Source organism: Coregonus clupeaformis, chromosome 27, assembly GCF_020615455.1.
Source record: "Coregonus clupeaformis isolate EN_2021a chromosome 27, ASM2061545v1, whole genome shotgun sequence".
NCBI lineage: Eukaryota > Metazoa > Chordata > Actinopteri > Salmoniformes > Salmonidae > Coregonus > Coregonus clupeaformis.
In genome coordinates this window covers 46776613-46801910 of record NC_059218.1, presented here as the reverse complement: position 1 = coordinate 46801910, position 25298 = coordinate 46776613, and the positions used below count along the sequence as shown (strand labels likewise).

At 39.9% G+C, this 25298-nt stretch overlaps 1 protein-coding gene across 1 annotated transcript; it reads left to right on the top strand.

Annotated features, from left to right (window-relative positions):
* The first annotated feature begins 665 nt into the window (after positions 1 to 665).
* On the top strand, positions 666 to 25035 carry LOC121541283 (NEDD4-binding protein 2-like 1). Its single transcript, XM_041850269.2, has 5 exons — positions 666 to 903; positions 22869 to 22996; positions 24182 to 24270; positions 24363 to 24430; positions 24804 to 25035. The coding sequence occupies exons 1-5, from the start codon at positions 830 to 832 to the stop codon at positions 24949 to 24951; spliced, it is 507 nt and encodes a 168-aa protein (XP_041706203.1). The 5' UTR covers positions 666 to 829; the 3' UTR covers positions 24952 to 25035.
* Positions 25036 to 25298: the final 263 nt, after the last annotated feature.

Genomic DNA, 25298 nt, shown 5'->3' with positions numbered 1-25298 from the left:
TTCAAACTTCCTGGTAGTTAGTCATGAGAAAAAAAGTAATTTTCCTCCAATTTTGAGCATTTCTATCCACAACCAATATTATGGGTGATATTTTAGTTACTCAAAAGGCTATTTTACATGGCAATCAGATTGACTGTTTGGGGCCTTTAAGCTTAAACTGCCATCATCCGGGATGTACAATACTTTATGACAGCTACTCCATAAACCGCTGGGAGCAAAGCCAAGAGGAAGGGAACTTCTAGTGATGAAGACATGCTGCTCTTCTCTTTTGAGTGAACAACTGCTTTTTCTTTGATTTTTTCAAACTACAGTTTTAAAGAGTCGCTGCCCATCTCCCCAAAGCATCTGAAAACCTTTCTCTTCAAAGAGTGCCTTGGTCAGTTTTGATGTAAAAATAAAAAATAAATAAAAGGCTATGTAACAAAATATATAGGCTTGTAATGTTGTTGTTTTTTTTAAACAAAAATGCTTAAATTAATGTGTAAAGCTTTGAGGTTAGGCTATCCTTATTTATTTATTTTTACATTTAGGCTACATGTTGTTTTTGAGGCAGTTATTATGATATGTTGCCAAAAACAATTCAACCTATGAAATACTGTCGCTGGTGCAACGCCTCAAGTGACAGGAAAGTCCCATAGTTTCCTGGGGTTGGGTCGGTAGGCAACTATTGGGTGAACAGTAGGCTATTCGAGAAGACTTTACCATACAGACAGACGTTGGCGCTCTCGAACACTCGACCGTGTTACCATCAGAAAGGTGTAATAAGTTGGTTATAAGGATTATTATTAAGTAGTTGTAACGGTGAAAGAACTGAAAATTGTAACTGAAAATGGGGAGAAAGAGGACAAGGCTCATGATAATTATCAGAGGACTCCCCGGATCAGGGAAGTCAAAACGGGCAAGGTAAAACATTTTAGATCGCATGAGGAAGCTGAACAAGTCGTTTTTCTTGATGATAATAAATACATTGCGAAAGCAAACAATTACGTTTACCGTTATCAAAAGAAATATGTTTAAATATGCACGGTGAATTGTTTTCCATGGTCAATGTTTTAAGTATTCCGTTATCCTTGATTAGCCTATTCTTGATCAAATGTAAAACTTGTACACGAAATTTTGGTTCATAACTTATTGCACAGATTAAATTGATATAACGTCTGTAAATTATTCTTAAATATAGGATAGGATGAACTGTTTGGAAAATTGTCTTAGACACACAGTACTGATGTAGCATATTGATCAGCTTTACTTGTATTTGTTAAAGGGTGTATATCAAACAAGGTTTCATGATGAAGGAAACCCTGTTTTTCAGTAACATTTTTAACATGTGATACCTAAAAAAATTAACCGTGTGAATTTTAAACCAACGGTTTGAACGGTAGGCCTACTTTTGAATGTTCTGGGTGTTGCCATTCTGAAACAATAGACTTGGTGTCGGGGAAAGAGTCAAGCACCTGCAGGATATTATTGTAGCAGAAGTATAGCAAATTCTTTCCCGCCACTATTTAAAACAAAATGTCGATACTATCTCAAAATGTTTACATACATAAATCAATATATCGACCCGTATGGTAAAAAGTATATCGTCTCCTGACTAGGGTGACAACATTTAAAATACCGAAATCCGGGGACAACAGGATGATTTTGCGGGACATTAGCGAGACAGTGTAGCCTACATTATTACAAAATGTTGGCGGTGTTCTTCACGTTTTACCAGTGAAACGTCCAAACTGCATCTGCTTGCCAATCATTTGATCTCAATTCGTTTCATGGGAATATGCATTTAGATCTTCTTCAGTTACTTTGTTGTGATCAAATTTGAGCAGATGGTGTTACGCCTTCCTGTATTTGTTTTCAATCCAAGCAAATTCTAAAATCGATCAATACATTTTTTCCCCCTCATCAGTCTACACACAATACCCCATAGTGACAAAGCAAAAACAGGTTTTTAGAAATGTTTGCAAATTTATTAAAAATTAAAACAATTATTACCTTATTTAATTAAGTATTCAGACCATTTGCTATGATACTCGAAATTGAGCTCAGGAGCATCCTGTTTCCATTGATCATCCTTGAGATGTTTCTATAACTTGATTGGAGTCCACCTGTGGTAAATTCAGTTGATTGGACATGATTTGGAAAGGCACACACCTGTCTATATAAGGTCCCACAGTTGACAGTGCATGTCAGAGCAAAAACCAAGCCATGAGGTCAAAGGCATTGTCTGTAGAGCTCCGAGACAGGATTGTGTCAAATCACAGATCTGGGGAAGGGTACCAAAAAATGTCTGCAGCATTGAAGGTCCCCAAGAACATTATTCTTAAATGGAAGAAGTTTATAACCACCAAGACTCTTCCTAGAGCTGTTCGCCCGGCCAAACTGAGCAATCGGGGGTTGAAGGGCCTTGGTCAGGGAGGTGACCAAGAACCCGATGGTCACTCTGACAGAGCTCCAGAGTTCCTCTGTGGAGATGGGAGAACCTTCCAGAAGGACAACCATCTCTGCAGCACTCCACCAATCAGGCCCTTATGGTAGAGTGGCCAGACAGAAGCCACCCCTCAGTAAAAGGTACACTTGGAGTTTACCAAAAGGCACCTAAAGGACTCTAAGACCATGTTTGTCCAGATCAGCGATAGGCTAACCAACAATCATACCGTATGTACAATTATTCAAAGCTGCATCAATTTTCAATATGAATCGACAAGAACAAATAGGAATAGCTGATAGGCAGTGGATAGGCCAGGTGCATCATTGCGCATGAAAGAACAGTGGAACACACAGCTCAGAAAGCTCCCCTATTGATCTTGTTTAGGGACAACATCATTATCCTACCTAGACGTGTCTACAACACCACAATGCAATGAATAATTGCATTATTGTTTTCAAGTGAGTGCAACGTTCTACTCTAGGCTGCAGGGGAATGACGCTGTAAAAGCCCAGTGATTTGAATGTTTAATTCGACGTGGATCCGTTGTGGGACTGACTACTCGCTGCTTTATAAGGTCTAGAAAGGCACAGTAGCAGGCCAGTATGGCTGTATTTTTACTTCTGATACTGAATGCGCTGTCTGTTGCAGATCATCATTCTCCCAAGTCGTCCTATAATAATGTAGCAACACATACGCCCTCTTGGCAGGCCTAGTTATTCAGGAAAAGCTTAACACGCGCTCTGCCTCCTCTCTAATCCGAGCGGCTATATAGCCTAAATGTTTATAATTTAACTTTTAAAATGTCTTACCTTTTATATGTGGCATAAACACAACCAGTCATACTGTTTTAATCTGATTAGGCTACCCCCTCTAGCTTTTGGCTAGAGCGCAAGTGCAAATACTAGAGTGGGCATATTCGCTATACCTACACTCCATTTAATAGCGACAAACCATCAGTAGGCAGTAGGAGTTGAAAATGCCATGGAAACCCATTTAACTTGTATTTTTATTCGCTACATGGGAATTTAACCTCATAAGTTATTTTTATGTGCGCTATGTATTTACGCACCGACTTTTATCTGCAACAAGTCAATTTGATGGAAACACAACTCTGATGGGAAATTGCACAAGGGTTTCCCTTAGCCGGTAGTCTAATTCCAGCTTTTGCCCAATATAAAAATTAAAAGCCAATAAATAAAATTGTAGCATGCCAAACTGTCCACAAGAGACTTGTCTGTCGTGGGTCCCGTGTGGTATAGATGGTAGCGCATGGCGTTTGCAATGCCAGGGTTGTGGGTTCGATTCCAACGGGGGACCATTACGAAAAAGTACGAAAACGTATGGCTCTGGATAAGCGCGTCTGTTAAATGACTTAAATGTAAATAGCCTACACTCCGAATTCGCCCCTCAGCACCGTTCTCTCATGCCTTACGCGTACGTGAGCCTGCTGCTTAGGAGAGAGCGAGTGAGGAGCCTGGGCCCCTGTTGATTGTGAAGATGGAAGCCTTTTTCATTGAAGTAAAACAAACGTTTCAGGAAAAAGAGTATGCCTACAAGGGGAATGTAATATGTTTTAATATTGTAGTGGAAGATGAGAAGAATGTTGGCATGGCCCAATTCAGGCTACTGTGCAACTCCCTGTTTAGGTAGGATGCAATTTTGGAACTTACATTTATTCATAATCATTTGTTTTAACATTAGTATTTCCTATTGTATATCATTGTTATTATTGTAAGCCTATTTATTAATCCAAACTAGTTTTTTTTAAATATGTAAAACCTGAGACATTTTCATTGGCTAAATTAAATTCGATCTGTCTTTGTAATTGTGTGCTCCATATTTAGTTTAAGATAGGTTATAAGTCTGTTGTAAAATCAGTGGTGATTTTAGCATGTAAATCTTTGTGGGGAAAACTCCCTTTTTTTTTTGTTGATGCATGCCAGCAAAGCCATTACACAACACAACACTAAACTATACATTAATTGCACTACAACGGTGACAAACGGTGCCCACAAACTGTTAGGGCCTACATAAAGCTGTCCCAACAGCAGAGTCCCAACACCTTACCACTGCTACACCTGGCTATCAGCGGAGCCTTGTCTGGCAGCAAAACAGTTCATTCAGCCTCATTTTCTGCCTTAAAAAAACATAGCTGATATGGCTGACTTGCTTAAACAAATGTGGTTTCTACTGACAATTGAAATGTACATACTATGGCATAAGGGGACGACGAGCGGATAAGAGGCAATCCGTAATATCAATTAAGACATTAATGAGCGAGCTAGGACAGACGTAGTCAATATAACTATTTGTTCTTCACTTTTGAAATGTGCAGTGACAGAATTCAGAACATGGGCCATTCTTACAGTGTGTCTCCCTGTACACCAAGTCAGAACCGTAGGATAAATAAAGGGCCATATTAGCAGACAATGAAAGCTCTCACAATATTCAATGATGACATTTCTCTAAAACAGGCTGTAGGCTACATGTGCACCACCAAGTCAGAACAGTTGGTTAAGTTATGAGGGGAAAAGGGACCAAATTATTAGGGTGAGGCACATGGGCTACTAACAGCTTACTACACAACATACACTTAGCATTACTTTCTTAGCTACAGTATACATATCTCCCTGGCATATTACATCATTTATGCAGCAGCATACAATACATTTTTGGACTCACCTTGTTGTGCTGTGCTCACTTGAACAGGAAGGTGGCGCGGCGGTCCTTCGTGGGCAAATTTTGTCATCAAACTTTGTCATCAAAGTCTGGCATTCTCTGGATTTATGGCGCTTTCAAGACAACTGGGAAATCGGGAAAAAACAAGGTCGAATCATGACTTCAGTGATCTTCAGGTTGGAGCTCTAGAAAGAGGGCCAAGTTCCCGACTTGGATTTCCGAGTTGGATGACCGTTCAAAATGTATTTTCCCAGTCGGAGATTGTTTTTTTCAGCGTTCCCAGTTGTCTTGAATTCACTGAAGTCTGAGATTCCCAGTTCCGAGTTTCCAGTTGTTTTGAACCCGGCAGAAGTCATGCTGGATTGATAGCATGGCCAATGTTTATCCTTTTAAGCTTGGAAAAGAGACACTTACATTTTAGTCGTTTAGCAGACGCTCTTATCCAGAGCAATTAGGGTTAAGTGCCTTGCTCAAGGGCACATCGACAGATTTTTCACCTAGTCGGCTCGGGGACTAGAACCAGCAACCTTTCGGTTACTGGCACGACGCTCTTACCCACTAAGCTACCTGCCACCCTTAAACCCAGACTTGTACCACACACCCACTCCACTGAATAGCAGGCTAGTGATTGCTTTACAATGCTTGCAGTTAGTCACTGATTCCTTCCAAACCACTCATTGTTGAATTTGCATTTTCCAACTTGTTGTGTAATGTTTATGTCCAATGGCCGATGAGCACCGATACGTTTTATCTATAATTTCTCTTCATTATTTCTCTTCATATGACAAGGATTGAAAAGGAATTTCCAGTAGATTGTCGACTTGATTCATGATGATGACTGCTAGCTTGCTAGCTAAGATTTTGAAAGTATGATGTTGACATGATCAGTCTAATCAAAGCTACGGTAGATATAATGTGATTTGACGTCATTTTATCTGTGGCCAATGACCTTGAGCCTTCTTGGATGGGCACTTCTAATGTAACTATATGACAGCGCCCAAGGGGCTTGAATTTTCGAGCTCTCTCGGTAGATTTTGCGGTGATGTAGTGACAGAACACTGAGCCAATCACGGCGCAACTAGAGAACATTACCAACCCCTACGCTCCGTATTTTCCGCTTGCTGCTCCACCACCACAGAAAGCACTGAGCTAGGCTGAAACACCTGCATTTTGGAGCTGCCTTACTCAAGAAAGCAAAAAAGAGACCATGTTTGTATGCAGCTTTATTAACTCAAAGTTTTCTTTTTTTCGTACATTGTTTGAAAACTGATATGTGACACGTATTAATGCCAAAATAACATGCAAAACAGGCAACAGCAAAAAAACAGTTGGGGCTCAAAACAGGTGGCTCTGCCCCACCAGCCCTGAATGACGGGTCGCCACTGTGTAAAATAAATAACATTAGCCTATTTCTGTCATTTGTCCCAAAAAAATAACCCACCTGCATTGAATGACGGGTCGCCACTGTGTAAAATAAATAACATTAGCCTATTTCTGTCATTTGTCCAAAAAAATAACCCACCTGCCCTGAATGACGGGTCGCCACTGTGTAAAATAAATAACATTAGCCTATTTCTGTCATTTGTCCAAAAAAATAACCCACCTGCCCTGAATGACGGGTCGCCACTGTGTAAAATAAATAACATTAGCCTATTTCTGTCATTTGTCCAAAAAAATAACCCACCTGCCCTGAATGACGGGTCGCTACTGTGTAAAATAAATAACATTAGCCTATTTCTGTCATTTGTCCAAAAAAATAGCCCACCTGCCCTGAATGACGGGTCGCCACTGTGTAAAATAAATAACATTAGCCTATTTCTGTCATTTGTCCAAAAAAATAACCCACCTGCCCTTAATGACGGGTCGCCACTGTGTAAAATAAATAACATTAGCCTATTTCTGTCATTTGTCCAAAAAAATAACCCACCTGCCCTGAATGACGGGTCCCCACTGTGTAAAATAAATAACATTGGCCTATTTCTGTTATTTGTCCAAAAAAATTACCCACCTGCCCTGAATGACGGGTCGCCACAGTGTAAAATAAATAACATTAGCCTATTTCTGTCATTTGTCCAAAAAAATAACACAACTGCCCTGAATGACGGGTCGCCACTGTGTAAAATAAATAACATTAGCCTATTTCTGTCATTTGTCCCAAAAAAATAACCCACCTGCCCTGAATGACGGGTCGCCACTGTGTAAAATAAATAACATTAGCCTATTTCTGTTATTTGTCAAAAAAAATAGCCAACCTGCCCTGAATGACGGGTCGCCACTGTGTAAAATAAATAACATTCGTCTATTTCTGTCATTTGTCCAAAAAAATAACCCACCTGCCCTGAATGACGGGTCGCCACTGTGTAAAATAAATAACATTAGCCTATTTCTGTTATTTGTCAAAAAAAATAGCCAACCTGCCCTGAATGACGGGTCGCCACTGTGTAAAATAAATAACATTAGCCTATTTCTGTCATTTGTCAAAAAAAATAGCCAACCTGCCCTGAATGACGGGTCGCCACTGTGTAAAATAAATAACATTCGTCTATTTCTGTCATTTGTTGGGTACAGTAGGCACGTGCCTTTGTTGGTAATTGCTGTAATATAGCCTGTTCAAAACTTTTGTGAAGGTTTAAACCGGTTCGCCATTGTTTTATTTCATTATTTGGTTCCAACTGTAATTCTGTGTACCACAATATAATAGCCAGCTCATAAATTCCCTAGAAACAATGGCTTGACTTACATTTACCCTAATAGAGTTTAGAAACTTTTGTGAATGTTTGGTGTGGTGTGGCTATTATAGCCTAGAAAACAATAATACATTAGGCTATAAAGTTTTGTATATGCTACACATCGAAACGCAAGGAATAGTGTTTTTGTAATTTGTTATAGACTGTTTCTAAAGACACTTAAATGTGGCTCATTTGGCCAATTGCCTACTATATTATATTACACTGTATTATTTGGACTGGAATTACGCACCTCTTTCAAACCATGAACCTGGGAGCGAACATGTTACAATTATAGGCCTATTTTAAATTTGTATAATTAGAAGCTGATGCATGCATACCTTTCATAATATTTCCCCTAATGTTATTAACCTACGTCCTCTTTCTCTCTCTATTGTTGCTTCATTCCTTCCTCGCTTTCAGTTAAATTAAATCAGTTTAGTTGTCCTGATCTTCATCATTCTAATGACGTCCTTGAATAATATAGGACTCGAATAAGATACAGATGGCTTTCTTTTCTCTTCACGAAGATTGAATGGTTAGGAGTCTGAACAAATAAATGCTATATACAGTGCTGCTTGAAAGTATGTGAACCCCTTGTGCAATTACAGATTATTTCAGTTTTTACCATGGCCTGTGGCCGTGAGTTCTATTGGCTGCTGTATTTAACGTTCAGCAAACAAGAGCTTGCATCCCTCTTCCAATAGTCTGTTAGTATAAGAAATGCTAAAAAGTAATTATTTCAGCAAGCTATTCTATTGTAGCTTTTCCTGTAGCTGTAGCTCAGTTGGTAGAGCATGGCGCTTGCAACGCCGGGGTTGTGGGTTCGTTTCCCACGGGGGGCCAGTATGAAAATGTATGCACTCACTAACTGTAAGTCGCTCTGGATAAGAGCGTCTGCTAAATGACTAAAATGTAAATGACTCCAAGAACTAAGGAGCGTTTTTTAAGGAGAGGCCAGCAGAGCGCATGGTGGGTATTCCGCAAGAGACAGAGGCTATAAATTAGAAGCTTCTTTATAGGTCATCATTTATTAGCTAAATATAAGGCTAATAACTTAATTGAAATTATTAACTGAAAGAGGTAGGCTAGGACATATATATACATATATAGCCTATGTCTTCTTTTTTTTTTACTGACAAATGAAAGCAATCAATCAATCCAAACTGTGCAGCGGCAATATGATGAATGGAAAAAGTTGAATGACATTCGGAGATGTCAAGCCAAGACTTCAATACTGGGTATGCCTAAAGTAGGGAGGTGTTTTCTGTTTGTCGAGATTGACATAGTCTATTTATTGTGGTGTTGAAAACGCAAACCATGATATTGAAGTGCCCGAAGTCAGTATGTTTTGTTTTTTTGGTTGTGTTGTGCATTGGCACAGAAACCTGTTGGTGGAAAATGTGTTGCATATATTTTATATAATTATAAATATTGCATAAAAATGTAAAAAATCGGATTCCCCCCAATCTTATCATTGTCTGCAACTGGCTCTGATCGTGAAGTAATGAAACAGGCAGTGAGAGTGAACTCGTCTGTGGTGGTCGGCGAATCCTCAACATTCTGGCCCGTAGCCCAGTGTGGCATCGACTGTGCCACAAAAACATGCTGAAGTGGAAAAGTTGATATCCACGTTTATAAACACAGGGTCGCTGCAGTTATTGTTATTTCAATCAATCATATGTATTTATAAAGCCGTTTTTACATCAGCCGGTGTCACAAAGTGCTTATACAGAAACCCAGCCTAAAACACCAAACAGCTAGCAATGCAGATGTAGAAGCACGGTGGCTAGGAAAATCATCCTAGAAAGGCAGGAACCTCTGTAGAAACCTAGAGAGGAACCAGGCTCTGAGGGGTGGCCAGTACTCTTCTGGCTGTGCCGGGTGGAGATTATAAGAATACATGGCCATTAGGGTCAGATTGTTCTTCAAGATGTTAAAACGTTCATAGATGACCAGCAGGGTCAAATAATAATCACAGTGGTTTTAGACGGTGCAACAGGTCAGCACCTCAGGAGTAAATGTCAGTTGGCGTTTCATAGCCGAGCATTCAGATGTCGACCTGTGGTTTTAAACATTATTTTGAGTTAATTCTATGAGGGGAAGGGTGTTCAGTTTATTTAACAGTACAAGGGGAGGGTCATGTGAAAATATTTGGGGAGGGGTGTGCAGTAAATTTAGATCTGTCCCTAACCGTCCTAAAATCTCATACGAAATTACTAAGGTGGTGTTTTGGGTGTAACAGTAACTATGCTGTTCTATTTGGTTATGTCATGTAGAATACAAATTAGTCATATGTGATCTTCCAAGACATTGATTCAGCTTTGATCTAACTTCACTAATCGAGCACCATTGTGAGAAGTGGCAGAGCGACGCTCCAAAGAGCTATTGAAGCGCACTTGCAGCTAATTGAAGAGCACGTAGACTATACTCCGATGCTTCGTGCAAAATTTGGTGATGCAGAAACGAGAGACCACCTGTGGCTGTTTTATGAAAATCTGGGATTATTTGGCCAATGAAACATTTCTGATTTCTCTCAGCGAATGGAGAGCCTCACAAGTTTGACAAAAGTACCTTGTATCTTTCAGTCTAATAGGGCGGCTTACTTTTGTTGGTCTTCGTCATAATCACGCTTTTTGTAAGTAGTTAGGCCTAACTATCCAAGTTTAGCTGTAATTTAGCCAGAAAGGATTTGAGAAATGTGATTAGTTGACGACAAGCATATGACATTGGCCAAGGTCTCGGCTTGCGCTGCGTAGAATATCAGATGTCATCGTGATTGTTTGGTTGCGGGACCCGGGAAAGAGGACCAAAATGCTTGACTTGTTCCGCACAATCCGGGACATGTGGTCACCCTACTCCTGACTGGCTGAGCAGGTGGAGCAGGGCCGAGTTCCAAATTCAACAGACATGGATCGCATTCCTGGTTCGATTCCAGGCTGTATCACAATCCGGCCGTGATTGGGAGTCCCATAGGGCGGCGCACAATTGGCCGAGCGTCGTCCAGGTTTGGCCAGGGTAGGACGTCATTGTAAATACGAATTTGTTCTTAACTGACTTGCCTAGTTAAATAAATGTTAAATAAATACATAAAATAAAAATTAACCAGCCTGATAATAGCTCGTTTCCAATTTGATTAATTTGTCTAAACTCATAATAGAATAGGAATGGAGTTATAGGCCTACTCAGTCTGGTTAAAGGAAGACTATCAAATTCAACCTATGCCGTAGTAAACCATATAGCCCATCTATCCTATTTAAAAAGGACTGAAGTTAGAAACAGATTATTTGGTTCCATTTCAACATAATTATTAGTGAACCCAAAGTGCTGTAACATATATATTAAATCAAATAGCCTAGTAGACACACCAACACTTGTCAATGTTCACGTGCATCGCAAATTCAGAACCGCTGGACAGCATAGATAATAAACAAAAGCGCTGATCATTTGGAACGAGATCAGAATGACTGCTGATTTATACATTCTATAAAGAAATAGGTAGCCTAGCCTACAAAACTATAACAATCCATATGTTCAAATAAAAAGGCCTAATTAACATGATATCAATAACGCAGCCACATCCCGATTCCCCGGTGCCGGCACATTCAGAAATCAAAAGATGGTTTAATATATTGTTTAAAAGCTCTGACGAAGGCTCAGAGAACAACACACACTTTTCAATGAGAAATCCACTTTGGGCAAAACAAATAAAAAAAATAATAATAACAATAATAATACCTCTGTTTTCAAAGATGTAGCCTTCAATGCAATACTCATGATCATTTTAAGGAGAACAAAAACTCCTTGGCCTACATTTGAACACCACCACAGAAGCTTCACTATTGGTTACTTGAAGAGAACTAGGGCCTATCACTTGCAGCCCACCTCTTCCAATGCATTGTGGAAAAGTGCTCATCGAATTCCACTATACAGATGAAGAGCCGAAATTAGTATAACATCCTGGCATTTAAACCATAGGCCTACTTGATTTTTGAAAATTCACATAGGCTACTATAAAACGTTCTATTGTGGCATACTGAGAATGCTTCATGCGGAACTGCGTTGTTTTGAGTTAGTTATTGGTTAATTTCGATAGCACATCCCCATATCTGATTATCAGCTGTTGTCAAAGCCGAAATGAGCATGACATCTTGGCATTTAAAGTATACAACATTTTCGAAATGTCACATCCTATAAAACTTCATTTTTTACGGATACTCAAATGGCCTACTATTTAGGACGCACGTATGGGTATTCGGAGATGGCTACTAGTGTTTAATATTTTCCCGGTATTTTACAAATGTTCCATCCCGAGAATAAATCACTTTTCTCCCGGGTAACCCGGTATTTCCCGCCAAAAACCGGAAGTGTCATTCAAAAGCATTATAAAGCATGTCAATATGTCTGGATTTGATTAGAGCTTTGATGGAAAATTCAAGCCTGATGCAACCTGAGCCTGATTAAATACATTTTATGAGCCCTACATTAAAGACATTTAATGAGCCCAAGCCAAAAAAAAAGCCCAAATGATTGTGCCGTTATCCAATACATAGGCTATATGATACCATATAGACTACTGCACATTAAGCACCACAGAAAAACATAAAAGCACATAGATGTAGCTATGCTCTCTTGGGTAAATAAATGAAACAAGATTCACTAGGCTAATCTTTTCGAGTATGAACTGTATTATTGTACTGTATTGTATTATACTGTATTATATGGACTGGAATTATGCACCTCGTTCAAACCATGATAAAGCAGGAAGAGAACGTGCGATTCTGTTGCAGCACATGCGGCCTACAAAGTTACAAGTATAGGTTAGCGAATTAAATTTTTATACTATTTCCCCTGTTATTAGCCTACCTTCTCTTTCTTAGTGTTGCTTCATTCCTTCCTCGCTTTCAACAGTTAAATGAAATAAGGTTCGTTGTCCTTATATTCATGATTCTAATGACGTTCTTGAATAACATAGGACTAGAATTAGATGCAGAAGGCTTTCACTTCTCTTCACGAAGATTGAATGGTTATGGTGGTCTGAATAAATAACTCCTATAGCCTACCGCCATCGCGCATTCGCTCTTCTTTCAAACTACGGGTGAGTTCTATTGGCCGCTGTATTTAACATTCAGCAAACAAGAGCTTGATATTTTTTGGTATTTTGGTATTCTGTTAGGATCCCCATTAGCTGTTGCAAAAGCAGCAGCTACTCTTCCTGGGGTCCACACAAAACATGAAACATGACATAATACAGATAATTAATAGACAAGAACAGCTCAAAGACAGAACTACATCAATTGAAACATTTATTTAAAAAAAGGCACACGTAGCCTACATATCAATACATACACACAAACTATCTAGGTCAAATAGGGAAGAGGTGTTGCTTTATTTGTTTTTTGAAACCAGGTTTGCTGTTCATTTGAGCAATATGAGATGTAATGGAGTTCAATAATGGCTCTATATAATACTGTACGCTTTCTTGAATTTGTTCTGGATTTGGGGACTGTGAAAAGACCCCTGGTGGCATGTCTGGTGGGCTAAGTGTGTGTGTCAGAGCTGTGTGTAAATTGACTGTGCAAACAATTTGGGATTTTCAACACATTAATGTTTCTTATAAAAAGAAGTGATGGAGTCAGTCTCTCCTCAACTCTTAGTCAAGAGAGACTGGCAGAGAGACTGGCAGAGAGACTGGCAGAGAGACTGGCAGAGAGACTGGCAGAGAGACTGGCAGAGAGACTGGCATGGATCAGCCCGCATTCGGCCTTTATACTACTGTAGCATAGGCTATGCTGCGGCAAAAATAAGTGACCATGATGAGATGATAGGTCTAAACACTGAGATGGGCTGTCGGTCTCCACCCTGAGCGTTGATGTTTTATCATGCAGTGACCAGAGAGAATTTGAGAAGGCCTTAGAGAATCCAGATTTAGACATTGCATACAATTTAACAGTTCCATTTCACATCATGCTGTTCATATAAATAATGTATTATAATTTACTGTCATGCTGTTCATATCAATAATTTATTATAATTTACCATCATACTGGTCATATAAATAATTTTGGGCGGTAAATCTCGGTAACCGGGTTCCCGCCTTCAACCCTAATGGCTACTATCTCAAAATCTTAATATAGTAAATCATAGATACAGTGGGTATCATAAGTATTCACCCCCCTTGGATTTTTTTCACATTTTATTGTGTTACAAAGTGGGATTCAAATTGATTTGTCATTTTTTGTCAATAGTCTACACAAAATACTCTAACATTCTATATATATATATATATATATATATATAAAAAAGATTAATGAAAAATATAACACTAATATACGTTGATTATATAAGTATTCACCCACCTGAGTCAATACATGTTAGAAACACGTTTGGGTGTTCTGGGTAATTCTCTAAGAGCTTTGCACACCAATAGTATTGTCTATTATTCTTTTGAAAATTCTTCAAGCTCTGTCAAAGTGTTGGAGATCATGACTAGACAGCAATTTTCAAGTATTGCCATAGATTTTCAAGTATTGCCATAGATTTTCAAGTATTGCCATAGATTTTCAAGTATTGCCATAGATTTTCAAGTATTGCCATAGTTTTTGAAGTATTGCCATAGATTTTCAAGTATTGCCATAGATTTTCAAGCAGGTTTAAGTAAAATCTATAACTTGTCCAGGCACGTGCACAGACAGGACTCTACCTGACAGATCACATGCCCCTTTGCCCATCCAGTATCCAAAGTGCCCTTTTGGGTGGAGGTATAATTTCTTTTAAATAAATGTTTTTGTCATTGTTGTTCAGAACCCACTGCCCGCAAGTCGTCGGTTGGTTGTGCCTGTTGATCTGCCCTATACAGAGCTTGTGCGCACCCTTTATCCAAACATGCATTGCTTGAGAGATGCGGTCCACGGTTGAGTGTGTGTAGCTAGCTACCTAGTTCAGCATTATCGTGCTGAAACATGAGGTGATGGCGGCGGATGAATGGCAAGACAATGGGCCTCAGGATCTCGTCACGGTATCTCTGTGCATTCAAATCGATACTGAACTTGACCACTCAGGAACATTCACTGTCTTCTTTGGTGAGCAACTCCAGTGGAGATGTGGCCTTGTATTGTAGGTTATTGTCCTGCTGAAAGGTGAATTCCTCTCCCAGTATCTGTTGTACAGCAGACTGAAGCAGGTTTTCCTCTAGGATTTTGCCTGTGCTTAGCTCCATCCTGTTTCTTTTTATCCTGAAAACCTCCCCAGTCTTTGCCGAAAGTCAAGCATACCCATACCATGATGCAGCCACCACCATGCTTGAAAATAAGGAAGCAGTTACTCAGTGATGTGTTGTGTTGGATTTGCACCAAACATAAGGCTTTGTTTGCATTTAGGCCAAAAAGTGTATTCCTTTGCCGTGTTTTTCTTCTCTCCCAGTATTACTTTAGTGCTTTGTTGCATACAGAATAAATGTTTTGGAATATTTTTTATTCTGTATATTTGTATTCTTATTTTCACTCTGTTAATTAGGTCATTATTGTGGAGTCACTACAATGTTGTTGATCCATCCTGCATTTTCTCCCATCACGTTGAACTCCGTAGCTGTTTTAAAATCACCATGGTGACATCCCTGAGCAGTTTCCTTCCTGTCCTGCAGCTTAGTTCAGAAGGACGACTGTATCTCTGATGTGTCTGGGTGTTTTAATACATCATCCACAGCATATAATTATTAACTTGACCATGCTTAAAGAGATATTAATTGTCTGATTTGTTATTGTTAGCAATCTACCAATCACTGCCCTTCTTTATGAGACTTGTGAGAAGCTGCCTGGTCTTTGTAGTTGAATCTGTGCTTGAAATTCAATACTTCACTGAGGGTATTTACAGATGTTGTATGGGGGACAGAGGAAGGGGTAATCTTAAAAAATCATGTAAACCCTTATTATTTCATATAATTTATTATGTCATTTGTTGAGCCACATTTTACTCCTAAACTCATTTAGGCTTGCCTAAACAAAGGGTGTGAATACTTATAAAACGACTATATTTTAGTTATTTAATTTGTATTAATTTGTAACAAATGTGTAGACATAACTTTGATATTATGGAGTATTTTGTGTAGATAAAAATAAATAAATAACACAATTAAATCTATTTCAATTCCACTTTGTAACGCAACAAAATGTGAAAAAATCCAAGGGGGATGAAGGGACGATTAGGGTTGCAAAATTCCAGGAACTTTCAAATAAATTCCCAGTTTTTCCCGAAATCCCGGTTGGAGGATTCCTAGGAGAGACTCCTGGCCCTAGGGAGGACTCCTGGCCCTAGGGAGGACTCCTGGGCGTGGTTGCATAAAACATCTTAAGTGTTCCACTTAAAGGTTTACCTTAAGGAACAATTTTCCCTTACCTACGGGAATTGTTAAAGGGTGTTGCATAGAACCCCTCAAACATTTCCTTACGTAAGGGCATAATTTAAGGATTTTATGTAGTTTGAAGGCATGTATGGCAGAAAGAGTCTCTGGTTACCATGGAGATGACCTGATTCACTGACTGAACTTTTCCTCAAAGTGATTACATTTATTTTGGGAGATAGCAAAATAGAACTACATTCAAGACAGGAGAAACAAATTGTTAGCATATCTCTTGCGTTCGTAAATTCACTCTGGCCATCTACTCTGATTTCAGAGCACTTTCGTCTCGACCGTGTGTGCCAGAGCGCAGAATAACTGATGAATTTACAAACACCAGCTGAATATGACCGGTGTCAGTAAACGTAGGCAAAAAAAAGTAAGAGTTAGTGACGAAGGCTCTAGATAACATGTAAACAGCCTAACCAGCTGTGCTAGGGCAAGTAAGATGGTCAGAGTGAGGCGGTGGGGAGGACTTTTTTTTATTTTTCTTTGCCTTATTTCTATTACAGCATATTGGATGACTGTCATTCATATTCCATTCACCCAGTTCAATGTAACACCGATAGGTTTAGGCTAATACATGATACTCAAATGTTCCCTATACCCATCATGAGGTTGCTACAACCTAGCCTATCAATTAAAGTCTACAGCGTAGGTGCACACAGGTCTGCATCTAGCTGATCTAGGGTGTTTATCCCCATTTCGTTACATTTGCTTCTGTTTAATATTTTTTTTTCAACAGAACTGGCGGAATGAATACACCCCTGATCACTCGTAAACACAGTTCACTTTCATAGCAGCCACGTTGTATTCCTTCTCGCATCTATGCGCTCTCTTCCTCTCACCCTTTCCCTTCGTTTGTGGACTTTTAATGCACAACACATCCGCTGTGTGTGACCAGGCAAAAAAACTTTCCAAGACAAACCATATCATAACCACTACACACGGCCTACATCGTTGTCACCATATTAGCTAAAGTAACATCATAGTCAACATAGCTAATAGAACTAACTCGTTAATAAACCCGCTACAATCATGCAGTAATGTTACAGTGTATAGTCAGTAAGCAGTTTAGCAGTTACACTGGCGGGCCCTGGTGGCAATAAAGTAGTAAAACCAAAAGCTTACACTACCTTGACTTGGAAGATTTCCAGTGTTGTGTTGAATAGTCATAGCCAGCTAGCTAACATAGCATCCCTCTGTTTGAGCAGGGTGTTTGAGTAGGCTAACCTAGCTAGCTGCATTTGCTAGCTAAGTAAGTGAAACTTAAAGTGAAAAAATATGACAATCTCTCTCTCTCGCTCGCTCTCTGTCTCTCTCTCTTGCCTCTCCTTTATTTTTGAAGAAAATAATTTAATTAAAACTGTTCAACTATTGTCTTTCTCTCTCTTTGACAAAACTACTGAACACATGTTATGCACTGCACTGCAGTGCTATCTAGCTGTTTCAGTACTAGATTAATTCTCTGATCCTTTGATTGGGTGGACAACATGTTCAGTTCATGCTGCAAGAGCTCTGATAGGTTGGAGGACGTCCTCCGGAAGTTGTCATAAATACTGTGTAAGTCTATGGAAGGGGGTGAGAACCATGAGCCTCCTAGGTTTTGTATTGAAGTCATTGTACCCAGAGGAGGACGGAAGCCAGCTGTCCTCCGGCTACACCATGGTGCTACCCTACAGAGTGCTGTTGAGGCTACTGTAGATCTTCATTGCAAAACAGTGTGTTTTAATCAACTATTTGGTGACGTGTATATATTTAATATAGTTTTATCTAAAAACGTTTTAAATGTTTCACTTTTTAAATGTTTCACTATTTTAATTTGTATGTAATTCACTGAGGAGGATGGTCCTCCCCTTCCTCCTCTGAGGAGCCTCCACTGGAGTGAGGTGTTCTCTCATTTGTGTCGGGAAGTAGCTAGCAGGCTAGCCAACGTTAGCAAGTTAGCTTGGGTGCTTGACTGCCGTTGTGAGGAACGTTCAGATCAACCCTATTCCTCGGCCAGAGCGACCAGTGTCAATCGTGCAGTGTACGCTCGGAGAGCGAAATGCTCTGAATTTTTGAACGACCCAGAATGCACTCTAACACACTAGAGGCAATTTATGAACGCACCCTTAGCTAGACGTCAATGAAATGCATTTGGCATTGATCAAATGGTCAGGCAGGCAAGTTCCCATTCAGTTGTCAAAACGTGGGTTGGGACAAGCATTCATTGGCAGTCAAGCTGCAGAAGGACGAGCAGGCTACTATTCCCTCATCGTTTATCAGTGCTAATCCCGAGTGGCGCAGTGGTCTAAGGCACTGCATCGCAGTGCTAGCTGTGCCACTAGAGATCCAGGCTCTGTTGCAGCCGACCGCGACCGGGAGACCCATAGGCGGCGCACAATTGGTCCAGCGTCGTCTAAGGTAGGGGAGGGTTTGGCCGGCAGATTTTAGCTCATAGATTTTAGCTCATCTTGTTCTGGCTAGCATTAGTTGTTGATCTTGTTGTTGTTGATGTGTATAACTGAGGGAGAGATAGCCTACCTTTTCATGATTGTTTGATCAATAGGACTGTAAAGTTCCCAAATGTAAGAGGACTCCCGTTGTATTTACAAATTTGCAGAAATCCATTCAGGTGTATTTTGTGGCTTTTGGCGAACGCTTTTCAATGATCTAAAGTAGCACTGTTGCTACTGCCTGTAAACACACAGTCCAGTGCAAATTGAATGATGACAGGCCCCTGTGGCAAATGGCTTATTTGCATAAAGGCCTACTGTAGCTTTGATTGGCTATGGCACACCGGTCTGCATAGACTCAGATCCTGGATTTTTATTAGGTTTTATTTACTGCAGTGTCTATTAATTGTCCAAATGCAAGGCCACTTTCCCACTTTATATTTCTATAGAATTTTCAGAAATGCCTTACTATACGTAATTCCCAAACATTCTAAGAATTTATGAAAACATGACCAAATCTAATTGCTCGCTTGTCAGAAAATGTATAAAATATTCTTCCTGGGGGTGTATATGAACAGATTCTATTAAGATGTAACGTTGCTAAAACGCTGTCAGTTCCACTTTAAGGAAACTGGGCCTTGGGCCTAGGGGAGGACTCCTGAGGCCTCATTTATTAATCATGCATAGGCACAAATCTGTGCGTAAACCATGTATGGGATCATTTCCACGCAATGTGTGAGATTTATCAATATGAACGTTGGCTTGAGAGTGTGTGTGTGTAAAATTCGGGTTTTTGGCAGCGGAGCTTGCCGATCTGCATCTCACAGCCCTCAATGAGCCAATGTTTTGGATGCAATCGTCAGGAAAAACGAACGGTTACATACAATTTCCATACACCAACGCGCAACATGTTGAAGTCAAGAGGTTTTTCTTTGCCATCAGGGTTCCCAAATACGAACGGAGCAATAGATGGCACCATCCCAAAACAAGTTAAACTATGTGAACAGAAAAGGCTTACACTCACTTACACTCATACAGGTGATAGGTTACTTGATGCGCAAAAAAAGGCGCTGCTGAATGTGGTGGCAAGGTGGCCAGGTGGAACACACTACAGGAGGGAGCTGTTGAGGATGGATGGCTTATTGGTCAGTGTTGCCTACTCTTTTGAAGTATATTTGCCATTGCTAAAGCAATTTGAATTATCCTAATGGTCCTCTCTTTGTAGCTATGGTTTTATTTTTACTGGTCAAGCCACAATGAGCAAGCCAAATAAAACCTTTTGGTTGCAGTCAACCTCTGACACTAGCACCTTTTATTTCATTAAAGAAAACTAAAACACTTAGCTTTTTTTTGGTTGCGCCGTTGTATATTCCCCACGTGCTTTGACCATATGGTTCATTAGGGTTGTTTCTAAATGCAAATATCCAAGGTCGTGAATGAGCACTGAAGCTGAGAACAATTGCTATTTATCAATGGTTATCTCCTACCGGTATGTGCATGAAGTTTGTAGGATCGTTTGATAAATCACACTTTTTCTATGTGCACAAACATTCTAAGTTCCGTTCATAAGTAGCGTTTTTGAATAGTTTCTGCGCAGTATTGTTAAATGAGGCCCCAGGCCTTTTACACAGATACAGAGACAACAACTGCGATTTGGTCAATAGAACTAACAGCCTACACACTAGATAAACGATAGATGAGTTTACTAGTCACATGCACAGGACCGCAGATGTAATGGCAGGGCACAGAGAAATGCTTCAGCTCCGAGCTCCAACGTCAATAGGAGGAGCAGCAGGGGGGGGGGAAGTGAGAAGTGAATGAAACAATAATCATCAAATCCACTAGAGGGACTGCCTGAGGTACATGGGAGGGCCTTGAAAAAAATGTCATCCGATTGTCTGATAACGGTCGGTTAAAAAATATGCTGCAGGGAGGGATGCTGCCTCTCACAGTCACCAATAACCTTCATTACATTTTTGTCATTTAGCAGACGCTCTTATCCAGAGCGACTTACAGGAGCAATTAGGGTTAAGTGCCTTGCTCAAGGGCACATCAACTGTTTTTTCACCTTGTCGTTTCAGGGTTTTGAACCACCTGCCGCTCATGCCAGTTTGTGTCATTTTATTTATTCGTATTTTTATCAGTGCTCAATGTCTGTTTTTACACAGGCAGCACAATTCTGATATATTGGGTCTTTTGACCAATCATATCAGATCTTTGGGCAATAATTGGGCAAAAGCTCAGAATTGGGTTGTGTGTGTAAACGTAGTTATAGAAACTCATTCTCTACATGTAACACAGGATATCTACACATCTAGGGTTGAATGGCAGGAACCCAGTTACTGAGATTTACCTGGGATTTACCCCCCAAAACCACTCCCTGTTCCCTGAATAAATAACTGCGAGAATCCGGTAAATTATAATACATTATTTATATGAACAGCATGGCGTGAAATTAACTGTTAAATTATGATTACACCTGTCTTATCTACGGCCTCTGCATGATGAATCAATGCTCAGGGTGGAGACAGACAGCCCATCTCAGTATGGAGTGCAGTTACACAATACATGTAGACATATCATCTCATCATGGTAACAATGCATGTAGACCTATCATCTCATCATGGTAACAATGCATGTAGACCTATCATCTCATCATCATAACAATGCATGTAGACCTATCATCTCATCATGGTAACAATACATGTAGACATATCATCTCATCATGGTAATAATGCATGTAGACCTATCATCTCATCATGGTAACAATACATGTAGACCTATCATCTCATCATGGTAACAATGCATGTAGACCTATCATCTCATCATGGTAACAATGCATGTAGACCTATCATCTCATCATGGTAACAATACATGTAGACCTATCATCTCATCATGGTAACAATGCATGTAGACCTATCATCTCATCATGGTAACAATACATGTAGACCTATCATATCTTCATGGTAACCATACATGTAGACCTATCATCTCATCATGGTAACAATACATGTAGACCTATCATCTCATCATGGTAACAATACATGTAGACCTATCATCTCATCATGGTAACAATGCATGTAGACCTATCATCTCATCATGGTAACAATACATGTAGACCTATCATATCTTCATGGTAACCATACATGTAGACCTATCATCTCATCATGGTAACAATACATGTAGACCTATCATCTCATCATGGTAACAATACATGTAGACATATCATCTCATCATGGTAACAATACATGTAGACCTATCATCTCATCATGGTAACAATGCATGTAGACCTATCATCTCATCATGGTAACAATGCATGTAGACCTATCATCTCATCATGGTAACAATACATGTAGACCTATCATCTCATCATGGTAACAATGCATGTAGACCTATCATCTCATCATGGTAACAATACATGTAGACCTATCATATCTTCATGGTAACCATACATGTAGACCTATCATCTCATCATGGTAACAATACATGTAGACCTATCATCTCATCATGGTAACAATACATGTAGACATATCATCTCATCATGGTAACAATACATGTAGACCTATCATCTCATCATGGTAACAATGCATGTAGACCTATCATCTCATCATGGTAACAATGCATGTAGACCTATCATCTCATCATGGTAACAATGCATGTAGACCTATCATCTCATCATGGTAACTTTTCTTCTTGTGACAGGTAGGCCTACATTTGCTGCAGCATAGCCTATATTACAATAATATAAAGACCGAATGTGCGTCTAATTTACCCATCTCCATCTGGCTTTAAGGGGTCAACTTGTTTTTTATTTGTAAAGATGAATTTTTTACACTAATTCTAACCTTAACCCTAAACCCCCTAGAAATAGCATTTGACCTTGTGGGGACCAACAAAATGTCCCCAGTTGGTCAAATCTTTCTTGGTTTACTATTCTTGTGGGGACTTCTGGTCCCCACAAGTATAGTTAAACACGCCCACACACACACACACACACACACACACACACACACACACACACACACACACACACACACACACACACACACACACACACACACACACACTTCTGTATACAGGCTGTATATATGTTCTGTCTGAGTTGATGTTGAGTGTGTGCATGTGTGTGTGTATGCGTGTGTGTATGCGTGTGTGTGTGTGTGTGTGTGTGTGTGTGTGTGTGTGTGTGTGTGTGTCTACAGCAATATCCTGGAGGAGTATGGGTCTGGAGAGGCCTTCAACACAGATGACTACTTCAGGGAGAATGGGGAGATAGTTGGGATCCAGGAGAAACTCCTGCACCAAGCTCATGTCTGGAACCGCAACAGAGGTAGGTCTAGGACTGACTGATTTATCGATTTAATTTATTGATCGATTAATTAATTCATTTATTGAATTAGATGTGAAGAGTTTATTTCCAAAACGCTATATCCACCAAATTCTCACATTTGTGTTTTTTCATCAGAAATGAATGCTTGGGCACCTTCATGTGTGTGTCAAATATTACTGTCCTCAGAGTTTTTATTCATAGCTTTTAGATTAAAACTGGTTGTGTTGCAAACACTATGTATCCATTGTTTAGCTGGAATGGAATGTTGGTTTGCTGTATATTTAACATACACTCTTAGGGTTCCAAAAGGGTTCTTTGTGGAGGGATAGGGTTCTACCGAGAACCGTTTTGATCAGAATAACACTTTTTGGAAGACAAGGGTTCTTAGTAAGGCAAAGGGTTCTATCTAGAACCTTTAACATCCTTATAACCATTTTTGTAAGGAAGGGTTCTTTGATGATTCTTTGGAAGGCAAGAAGGATTCTTTGGAAGGCAAGAAGGGTTCTACATAGAACCATATATCATATTTCCCAGCATGCTCTATTGCAGGGAGATTTTCATAATTGTTTGTTTAACTGTAATATCTGTGTTTTTGCATGTACATTGATTGGTTGATTAATTTTATGCTACACAAAAAAATATAAATAACAAACAGTTTCATAGAGGGTTCTAGGTACAACAATAAACAGGGGGTTCTTTGAAGAACCCTACATAGAGAGTTCTAGATAGAACCCTCTTCAAAGGGTTCTACCCAGCACCAAAAAGGGTTCCCCTATGGGGACAAACCGAAGAACCCTGTATGGTTCTACTTAGCACCTTTTTTTCTTAGAGTGTATAAATTCAACTCATCATAAATCTAGCCTCGTGCTATAGCGATTGTTTGTCTCTGACATGACACCATCTAGTGGTAGGTTTCAAACTAATACATGTCATTTATCAACCCCATGCCATGACTAGATGGAGAAAAAAAACACACCAATCTCTTTCATAAGCTAATTTACCAACATTTCTGAAAATGGATATATAGCGTTTTGGAATGAAACTCTTCATGTTTTATTAATGGTGTGATTGGTTGATTAATTGGTGACTTTGATCATTTATTAATTGTGTCATTTATTAATTGATTGGTTGAACCCATTGATTAAGGATGATTTAAGGGTTATGGTTATGAGTTGCTCCCTGCAGTTCTTGAAGCCATCAGAAGTAAAGTCCATCCGATCGTGATTGACAACACCAATCTGGGTAAATGGGAGATGTGGCCTTATGTCCGAATGGTAAGGACTACTTCTAGCCTGCGTGTGTGTGTGTGTGTATGTGAACATGTTGTTATGACAATACTGTGTTTATAACACTATGTTTCATTCAGGCGTTTCGCCGTGGGTACTGGATCGAGTTTGAGGACCTCCCTGTCATTCCATTAGAGATTCTCTTCAGGTACTGGTGCACCCGAGATCAGAGAAACCAAAGCAGAGTTGTGCCTGCATCATCTGACATGTACAGCTACTACACACACACACACACACACACACACACACACACACACACACACACACACACACACACACACACACACACACACACACACACACACACACTAGTCCTTACCATTCGGACCTACACAGAGACCTGGTTGTTGAAGTGCTATCTGTCTATACACACACACACACATACACACACACACACACACACACACACACACACACACACACACACACACACACACACACACACACAGACAACACTCACACACAGATGGTACACAAACATGCATAGTGGTTGACATGTTGTTTGCCTCCCTCCCTCTCAGCCATTGTAAGGGGACGATCCCCATGGAGAAGTTAGAGAGGATGAAGGAAGGTTATGAGCCTGTGAACAAAATGTGGCACGTCCTCCATGACAAGAAATCCAGACGGAAGTGGATGCCCAGCTCAGAGAGACTGCAGAACCACTGGTGATCAGGAGACCAATACCGTGTGTGTGTGTGTGTGTGTGAGAAAAATCCTCCCTCGTGGGGACATTTCCCACATGCCCATGAGGACAAAGGCTATTTTAGGCTTAGGGGTTAGGTTTAGGGGTTAGGGTTACAATTAGGGTTAGGGTTAGAATAAGGGTTAGGGGTTATGTTTAGGTTTAGGAGTGTGTTTGTGTGTGTGTGTGTGTGTGTGTGTGTGTGTGTGTGTTTGTGTGTGTGTGTGTGTTTGTGTTTGTTTGTGTTTGTGTGTGTGTGTGTTTGTGTGTGTGTGTGTGTGTGTGTGTGTGTGTGTGTGTGTGTGTGTGTGTGTGTGTGGCGACTATACATATG

Excerpts from the sequence above, each read along its gene's own strand:
- LOC121541283 (XM_041850269.2), top strand. The coding sequence starts at position 830 with ATGGGGAGAAAGAGGACAAGGCTCATGATAATTATCAGAGGACTCCCC. Across the intron at positions 904-22,868 it reads GGGAAGTCAAAACGGGCAAG|CAATATCCTGGAGGAGTATG; the intron begins GTAAAACATTTT and ends GTGTGTCTACAG. Across the intron at positions 24,271-24,362 it reads TGTGGCCTTATGTCCGAATG|GCGTTTCGCCGTGGGTACTG; the intron begins GTAAGGACTACT and ends TGTTTCATTCAG.